The sequence below is a fragment of the Phragmites australis genome, chromosome 1 (assembly GCF_958298935.1).
Source record: "Phragmites australis chromosome 1, lpPhrAust1.1, whole genome shotgun sequence".
NCBI lineage: Eukaryota > Viridiplantae > Streptophyta > Magnoliopsida > Poales > Poaceae > Phragmites > Phragmites australis.
The window spans coordinates 9,608,500-9,618,371 of NC_084921.1; the positions used below are offsets into that span (position 1 = coordinate 9,608,500).

Genomic DNA, 9,872 nt, shown 5'->3' on the forward strand with positions numbered 1-9,872 from the left:
CACCAACGATGCATTTCTTGTAAGTGTGTCCTATTTCGTTGCACTTGTTGTACAATTTCACACGACACCCAGCTTATACTTCATCCATGTCATTACAAAGTCTAGTAGTCCTGGGTTGTCCCTTCTTCTGCTTCATCTTATCGGGATCAGAGATGAATACACAATCGAGCATAGGTTCCTTCACGAAAAAACCATAAATCCCAAAATTATAGACATCATGATTTTAGGTGTCGAATAGAGCTTCCTTCTTGAAGTACATGGAGACATACCTTCGAGTCCTCATACCCGTCATAGCACACGCGACAATCACATAGGAGCATGGCTTCTGCAATAGCATTAGCTTGTAGCAGGTGCAAACGCACATGTCATCGAAGATGGTGCACTCGTGGATAACTCTCTCATGCTCGCCCTCTCTCATTCCTTTATCCTTGCATAGAATTTCGTATCTGTGCTGTGTAGTTCCCATGATCTTCACCCAGTGCATCTTTACCTTCTCCGCCTTGTCTTCTATATAATTAGTTATCTTCGTCCCATAAATTAGACGGGCATCATTCAGCATCATGTGCGCTACCGCATAGCGATTCCTAAAATACTTGCAGATCCTTTGAAGTATGAACTCTACAATCCCCACCAGCGACAATTCCCTTACATATTTCATCACCCAGCTGTAAACCTATGCTAAATTTGTAGTCATAATGCCATCCTAGCCTCGTTTGTGTCGCAGAAAAGAGCCTACTTTTGCTTCGGCTCATTCTCAATCTACTCACTAAATGACCTGGTAGATGACTCAGTCCTCCTCGTGATGCCAACTTCATTGTCCGTTGGCAGGGACTCAAGAAGTACTGGTTCGTCCTCTGGTCCTCTCACGGGCCTCCCTACATGCTCATATGTTTGCTTCTTTGTTAGCTCATCTAGTGTTTTTCAAAGAGCATCAAACTTTCGCTGCTGGTTCTGACTGCACAGCCTCTTGAACATGTTCATGAGGTTTTTGTTCTTAAATTGGCGAAAAAAGTTTGCACCCAAATGCCTCATGCACCACCTACTCTACAGATCTGGCCACATAGGTACAATCAAGCCATTGTCTGTTCCATTTTGCAGATCCTTAATTACCACAAACATCCCATCATGCCGGTCATGTATAAGACACATGTTCGACCGAGTACCAACAATTATCATCCTCACACGGTATAGGAATCAATATCAAATGCTGGCGTTCTCAATCTCCACTAATGCAAAGGCCAACAGTAGAACTTGGTTGTTCCCATCAATCCTAATAGCAGTAAGGATCTGTCCTGTGTACTTGTCAGTAAGAAAAGTGCTATCGATACACATGATAGGTCGATAATGCTTGAAAGCTTCAGGACCACCGCCCGTTGGACGGCCTGAGCGGCTGATTGTTCCACTGGACCACTTGACATACTCAACTAACCAGGTGAGAGCAAGAAGACGCAGGGTCCTAAGGACAGATGTTACTAGAGGCCTCGTCACTAAAAGGAGACGTAACCTGTAGGCAGCTGTGTCATTGTTAGTTTTATAGTGTTATGTTATTGTCTTTCTTCATGCTACTATGTTATTGTTATTATCATAATAGCTTTTATGCATCATGTTTTTGTTTTATGATTCTATTTGTACTATTGACTCATACAACGATCATTCCATAACAATCATAATAAACATGTCGACCGAATAAACGATGACATATACGATACCCCTAGTGATGTACCCACAATCATTATAACTACTATCGTTCACCAAATTAGATTTTGTATCCTCCTGATATTACTTTACTAAAAAATTAACTCACACTTTTACATCAACTAAATAAAGAATTGTCGTCAAAATGACATTGAACCAAAATTAAGGATAGAATGAACCACTTTGTGATACTGTTTGGATAACTATTTGCACAACTAGCATTTTTTTGCCAAATGATTGTGCAATATTTTTCAAATTGTCGTATACAAAAGTTATATTAGAAAAAAATAATTATACATATGTCTATTCTGTTGTATACTAATACAGATATCGCTCATTCACCGGAGAGACAAAGGCGAGACCAAGTTCTCATCCACTGAATAGAAGAGATATTTCTCTCTTTGATTATTTAATGCACTGAGCGCCGAGACCCAAAAGCTCTCAGCCATTGAATGAGCGATGATAACCAATATATAATTAAAGCATGTTTATATATATATATATATATATATATATATATATATATATATATATATATATATTCATGAGAATCCATTGACTTGACAATCGGCACCCACGAACACTCTATTTGTTACTCATAATCAATCCTACAAATATAAAGATAGAACCCTACAAATTTTATTCAAAATCTCTACTATATACAACACGAGTTGGTTCTCGTGTTACCTCTTCTCTCTACTCTCCTCTCATATAATAAAACCCCTAAAATTTGAATAACTTACCCACTTTTATCATCCACTCTCGTCCTCCAACTTCTACACCTCGTTACCAGCTATGAATATACGATCTGTTTTACTAATTAAAATAAATAATAATCTGGAGGAAAATTAGTAGATAATCTCCTTTTTTTTATCCCATCTGAAATCAAACTGTAATATCTCTCCTGACATATTCGTTCGGCAGTGTTCCCATGGCACATCTACATCTCTATATCTTAAGTTTATATTTGATGTTATAATATCTAATGTTTGTATTTTTATTATAACACACATACACTTAGTTAGTCAATAATAATCAGTAAGCTACAACGATAGTCAGTAAGCTCAAAATCAACAAATGTTGTTGTGAATTCACACTGCAACAGGTACTCCATTCTGATGCATGACTTCAGTTCAAGCTACAATCCATTAGCATCTCCTTCGCTTGAAGTTTTGCCCATATCTCAGAAAAAGGAACATGCATAATAACAAAAGATCTCAGTTGGAGATCGACTTAAATTGGTCTCAAAACATCTACCAGTCAAACATAAAAAAAAAACATCTACGCAAGTTTCATATAGCCGAGGATATTTTTGCGATGCCAGCCACAAACACTGCGTTGTCCCCAGGCAGGAAACGGTGGATCCAGGAGAAGCATTACTCCAACTTCAGAAGCTGGAGTACAATCAGCTCCAAGAGCTTCACCAATGATACTCCACACATATCTTGCTTTGTAGTCAATTGAAGAGGGCAAAAAAAAAAAAAACATTAATTGAATTTCTCATTGCATAAAAATAATAACAATCGTCTTTCCGTTTCTTCCCCCTTTGCTGAAGGAAGAAGAGCTTCAATCACATGCATACATGAATACTTTCTACAGCCACTGAAGAAAAGAATATCAATCTTGTCTCATGGACTCAAATAGGAACACAAACACCTGACCAGACCTCAGCAGCAGCCAGCTGCAACCTTAACCGGCCATTCAATTCCCATCCTCCACCCCACAAATTCCTTCCTGATGATCAGCAGCATCTGGCCTTTCAACATCCGTGCACGCTGTTAAAACATGCCTCTGTACAATTTTTTGGCCACTTGTCTCTATCTACATTCATATGGACAAATCGCTCCGGGAGTACCAGAACTGTCACTTGTGATCACAAAGATGCTGCAGCAGCACAAAAAGTTTCATGGGTTATGCAAACATATAAAAATAAAATAATCTATCTATGCAGGAACAGCTATATATGTCAGTCAAAGCATTACATTGCAAACTTGCAATTAACCGTTGCATCCAAAGCCTGCGTCAATCAGGGCTATCTAGAACTGCTTGACTGCTGCATCTCCCCAACTCTTTCGATATCAATTTCCCCCTGCAGTACCATAGCACAAAAATTATTCCTCAGGAATGTGAACCAAAAGTAAAGCACAAGCAGCATTAAAGAAATCAAATGGAAGAAAAAAAAGAACATTCCTAAACTATACAAAGTACCTACCACTTAAAGAAATCAAATGGAAGAAAAAAAAGAACATTCCTAAACTATACAAAGTACCTACTGTGGTATAAACATATTCTACTGCAACAAACACCAGATATATGAATAGTGGCATGAAGAGCGATGACGAAGAACAAATATTGTACCATGTCAGCAGCAACTCCCTTAGGCTTGCTCGCGCTCAAGGTTGCTCGTCTAATTGGTTTTCTTCTCTTGTGGAAGGATTCATGGAGAGAATCCATCATTGAACCTTCAGGCCACTTGCCACTTCTATCGGTTGGATCCAAGTTGCTAGGACCCCAGGTATACATCACAAATTTCCTCACCTGTTGGTAGTGAGACCAATAGATTTATTGGTTAGGGAGACAGTCAGACAGATATAATGCTCCTCGTTGGATCAAGACATGTTTACCTTGTCCCAATTCCGTTGAGCACGTTGTTTGCTCAGAATTTTCAGCATTCTGGTATCCTCATCACGGAGCTTCTTTATCCTACCTTCGCACTGAAAAGTCAATGTGTTAATTATGCAAGCAGTTGCATACTAAATCAGCGTCCTGATGATAAATAGAAATTACATGGTTATTCCTTTGTTTCAGTGCCACGAAAAGTCAAAAGTTTCCCATGATGTGAATAATACCAAATAATAGTATCAAATAATGTGAAGTGGGACAAGAAATTGGTAAGAATGGAATGTTATGCAATCAGGAGGTGATACTAAAGTTTTAGACTAGCATGTAAGATATAGAAAGAGTTCCATTCACAAATGAAAAAAGATGGCAAGGTACTGAGTACTGACATAAATTAACCACAAATACAAGCTATTTGATGACTTACTTGACCCATGAGGCAGAGAAAAATTGCCACACTGAAGGCATACAGGCCACCAATACTCGCAAGTACACTAACTGCAGATAACAATCACCATTAGATGCTAGAAATGTGAATTGTGCAGATTGTTAGCTCAAGTTCAACTTCACAACTCATGTGATTGATAGTGAGTTCTGTTGGGCACTTGAGCCAACATTCTCATATGGGCCCACACGATCACCAAACAAGTATATAACTGAGGGGGTCACAAAGCTATTGCCCTTTTTTTAGATAATGGAAACAAGCTATTGCCTATGGCTTCATTATGCATTTTGGTTGTTTTGGTTTTCAAGGACATAGGAAATCAACTTATCAAATGTTGCTGCCTAAAATATGTTCTGGATAAAGCACTTTCATAGCTGGAGCAGCAACACAGGACAAGTTACTGTACAAGGAATTCAGGATTGAGTTACTTCCAGAAAGCTATGCCTTATTGCTCTACTAAGCAGCAATGTTACAATTTGATATGAAATTCCCTACATGTCAGACTATAAATACATGAACATGACTAAAATACATCAAACAGCTAAATCAACATCACATGCCATGGTCTAAAGTCTAACAATCCAGTCTCTCTGAGGTTTAAAAATCTATCATCGAATCATTTGTGCAATGGAAAACACACAATTCATATGGGTATTTAGTAGTGCAATCTGAAGTAAAAATTGGTATCATTATTTGTAATTGGTCACTGGGAAACACAGCACACGGTAAAAAAGAAAAAAAAAGACTTTGCTACTCCATAGACTGGAAAGACGACCCATGCATTGTATCACTCCGAGAAGCTCAGCCTTGGCATCATGAGAGACTCACCTGGGCCTAAGACATTTTCATTACCAATCTCCACAATAAAGTCTGAAAGATAACTTATGTAGAGTGTAGTATTCATTACTCCATCCGTAGGATTCTGGAGGGAAGCATTTAAACTGCTAACATCAGAAAAGGTAGACCCTTGAGTGAAGTCCTGAACAAGTGGCTGCAAGAGCTTCAAGTTATGGTGATTGTTGTATATTTGAGGAAACAATTGAATCTTGAGCACATTGGAATCTCGCCCTCTGAATGTCTTCAGTTTGTCATCAGCGTAATTATCTGAGCTTATAGTACCACTCACAAAGCTCACGTGTTTATCGTCTCCATGTTGCTTCGCGGTCAGGTTAAACTGGAAGCCGACAGCGGCAGCTGGTTGCCTTGGCAAGTCAACAAAATTCCAGGACACGTAATGGTCTCTCGGAGGGATCCGACAACCATTGCACTTGAGTGAAATAGATGGCCCCTGGCTCGTGTTTTGGCAACTGTAGGTCAAGAATGTTGACAGAGGCACCACCCTGAAGTCCATAAATCCAGGAGTCCCCATCGCTATTGTAGATGGGGCGACTGCTTGAGCGCAGGTCATGCTAGAGATAGTGGTTATGTGAAACTCGAGATCATTCACAAAAGACAGCAAATCCGGAGCATTAGCTGGTTTAACTCGGTGAACGTAAACGTTGCGTTGTTTGATGGCTAGATACAGAAGCCTGCAAAAACCGAGTAACGAATAACTAATCCAATAGGCCTTCTGTCTGTGAGCCTTACTACCAAAAGAGCAGCTAATTGCAATAGAAGAAAAATATGAACATTACTTACACAGTGACTAATCCGATGAAGAGTATCAAGCTAGCCACTGAGAACGTACCACCCAGCTCTGTTTTTCTTTTCCTCAGTACTTGTTGATCATCCTAGATTTTGACAAGGTACAACAATGCGATTTTCATAAGGCCAAAAAAAAAAAAAAACCGTCCCAAAGAGATGAATGAATCGCGCAAAAATGAGTGCTCCATATGATGAGTGGAGATGTCCTGTTGAGATAGGATTACAAGGGTCTTTGTGCATTCCACCGCCAAGATTCCAGTTTCATTTAACGTAGTGTGCTTATGGTTTAGAAGGAACAGCAGAGTTACACTCAACATATAAACGTCAAAGGCAAGAAGAAATGAAGTCAAACTGACCCAGAAGGCCAGAAAGGAAGGGAAATTTCCAAGAAATTCAGAGACAGCAGTGCCATGGAAAGAAGCAACCCAAGCCGAGGGTCTCCGTCTGTCCGGGACATCCATAACACGTCCAAGAAGCAATCAAAGAAGGAGAAAATCCAAAACGCGGCGGCGAAGCAAACCAAGCAAGGAGGGGAATTCCACAACGCGACCGGAAAGAATAAGCAGCGAGAGAAAGATAGAGAGCGAATAAAAATCGACACTTCGCAGGCCTAATCATTCATCCGAAAGAAAAGAATATTAAAATTGCAATCTTGTGCATCAATCGGACCGGCGAATGATGAAAAAGTGGGAAGGAAATTAGCAAGCTGTAGCATGACAGGGGGACGGACCGTCCAGTGGTTGTTGTCGAAGATACAGTCGAGGCGGCTGACCCAGAACCGGGCGCGGAAGAGCCTCTTGTGGCGGGCGGGGTCCCGTCCGGCGAACCTGGCGGCAGCGCAGAAGCCGAGCCAGGAGAGGAGCGCGGCGAGGACGGTCCAGAGGAGGACGGCCTGGGACTGGGTGAGGCGGCGGACGGCGTCGAGGTTGAGGACGGGGGCCAGGAAGTAGAAGCTCTGGTTGCGGGACGCGTCCACCGAGCCCACCTGCCAGTCGCCGAACCCGCCGCCGCCGCGGCCCGGCAGCGACACGCAGCTGCTGTTGCCGCCGCCGCTGTTAGCGAGGAGGTAGTACCCGGGGTCGCACGCGCAGAGGGTCACGTTGTAGACGAACATGTGCGCCGCCGCGCACGCCATCGCCGAACAAGCTTGCCTGCCACTGGTGTGGCAGATTGGCAGCTAGCAGCGGAATGGGAGATGGTGAACCAATCGATCACTGTGCCGGAGCCTGAACTGCAGCTGGAGGGGTTGTGATGCGAATCAATCGATCAACCACGTCGCCGGCCGGAAGGCAGGCAGGCAGCTAGCTCAGGCTCAGCTCCTTCGCCGGCAAGATAAACAAGCCGGGAGAGGAGAGGTACAGACTACAGAGACGACGGGCAATCGATTAAGCAAGAAAGACACGGATGGGCGGAGGTTGCCTTGGAATCGAATCGGATGCTTTGCTTTGCTATGCTATGCTTTGGGCTACCATGTTCCCATCTCCAGTCTCCCACCCCTGCCCTGCCGGCTTTTCGAATCGAGATCCTCTGACGTTGTGCAGTGGTCACTGACGCGTGGGGCCCACACGCCTGGGCCCACATGCAGTGACCACTGCCCTCTGACGTTACGTCAGAGGAATTGCTTCCGGCTTTTCTCCGCTGGTTGGCTGGAACCGGTGGGACGAAGGAGAAGACGGAGTCCACCAGCTTCCTTCAAAGCTGAGACAGCTTGCTGAACTCAACAAAGCATACTGCAAAAATAATACTCGTACATACTCTGAGCTCAGAGTAGATACCAGCCGTTGTCAGCCAGCTCATCCTCCCTCTTTGCTTACTCTTTCTCGGAAAACTCGTTGACAGGTAGGATTTGGCATGAGGCTATTCGAAACTAGCATTGTTTTTTTTAGGAATTTTAAGAAAACTGTAGTACAGTTTCCTACTTTTTTCCCTCGTATAATTCCTAATAAATTTGAAGGTAAAATGTACAGTTTCTACGTTTTCCCCCTTGTGAAATTCCTGTAGAAAATGGCCGAAGAAAGGTTTTGGATGCCGCACCTGGAATGACTCTCGGTGTTGGGATTTATATTGTAACGGCATTAGCATTCGATGTAGGAAATATTTCAGGCAAGAAAATTGCCTATTGATGGAATTAATAAGGAGGAAATGAGGCGTTCGATGTTTGGTACTCTATATGATTGTAAATGTAGGTCGTTTTAGCCTCCTCAACTATTCTCTAAATATAAGTTATTCTCGAACTTCTATGTACTTTTTTTTTCTCTTTTATTCTCTTCTTACCTTTGTTTAATAAATGTTACCACTCTTACAAATGAATGAGTTATCTTTTTCAATACAAAATAAATAAAGAGCAACAAGATCATTTGATCTACTTTCTTAATCTCTGTGCACAAGTCTAAAACGACCTACATTTGCAACAGGAGGGAGTATGTTGGACGGAAGCACTCAATCTCTCCGCGCTCAGCTAGCTCTATGTGTAAGTCTGATGAAAAACAGCGAGTCTTCATATCGTGAATAGTGTTCTGACGAAATTCAGAATAGGGAACTCCGTGTTTGTGCTGCCAAACTTCACAACATTTTTTAGGGTTTCTCTCTCTATTTATTAGCAAAATGAACCACCACCACTCTCTACATCTAGGTCAAGAGCTAGGTCATGATCTGATAATTCCTCAGTCATATGAACTCCATCAAAAACAGACTGATGCTGAAATTGAAAACTACCAGCTACCTACTAACTAAACACCTAAAGATTCACAGCATGGACTCTACACAGCTTCTTACCTGACCGACTCAAATGGAATGTACAAAACTTATTCAACAATTTATCCCCTAAGTCTTATTGTACTTAGTCTGCTTGATCCCGATCTTGTCACGAAGTTCCTAAAACCGAACTAGACCCTAGGGTTTAGTCAAAATATCAGCCAACTGGTCTTCAATTCTGACAAAAACTAATATCAACCTTTCCTTGATTGATGCAATCTCGAATGAAATGGAACCTGGCATCAATATGCTTGCTCTTGTCATGAAGAACTGGATTCTCGCACAAAGCCATAGCCGATTTGTTGTCCATCTTCAACAATGCAGGAACCCTCCTTTCATTCTTCAGGTTAACCATCAAATTATTGATCCACACACCCTGATAAGCTACAGTAGCATCTGCAAAATATACTTAGCCTCACAAGAGGATAAGACAACAACCCTTTGTTTATGTGATTGTCACCCAACAAGCCAACATGACTTTCTCTAAGAACGAACATCACACTAGTTGTGCTTATTTGATCATCTACATCTCTTCCCAAATCACTGTCATTGCACTCAATTAACCTTAAGTCTTCCACCTCTTTCTTGAAGAAGCGACAACCATACCTGATTGTTCCAGCCACAAACCGCAGGATGTGCTTGACTGCGGCCAAATGGTCTTCTCTAAGATCTTCCATAAACCCGCTAGCATATCCAACAACAAATAAAATATCTG

The 9,872-nt window shown here is 41.8% G+C and overlaps 1 protein-coding gene across 1 annotated transcript; it reads right to left on the reverse strand.

The window, feature by feature from the left end:
• Positions 1-3,176: 3,176 nt before the first annotated feature.
• LOC133908799 (uncharacterized) lies at positions 3,177-8,156 on the reverse strand. The gene is made up of 8 exons (XM_062350969.1): positions 7,134-8,156; positions 6,398-6,489; positions 5,588-6,288; positions 4,742-4,812; positions 4,320-4,409; positions 4,054-4,233; positions 3,678-3,784; positions 3,177-3,579 (listed from the first exon to the last, which is right to left on the reverse strand). Exons 1-7 carry the CDS (start codon positions 7,536-7,538, stop codon positions 3,728-3,730), a joined length of 1,596 nt encoding a protein of 531 aa, XP_062206953.1. The 5' UTR covers positions 7,539-8,156; the 3' UTR covers positions 3,177-3,579; positions 3,678-3,727.
• Between the last annotated feature and the right edge of the window lie 1,716 nt (positions 8,157-9,872).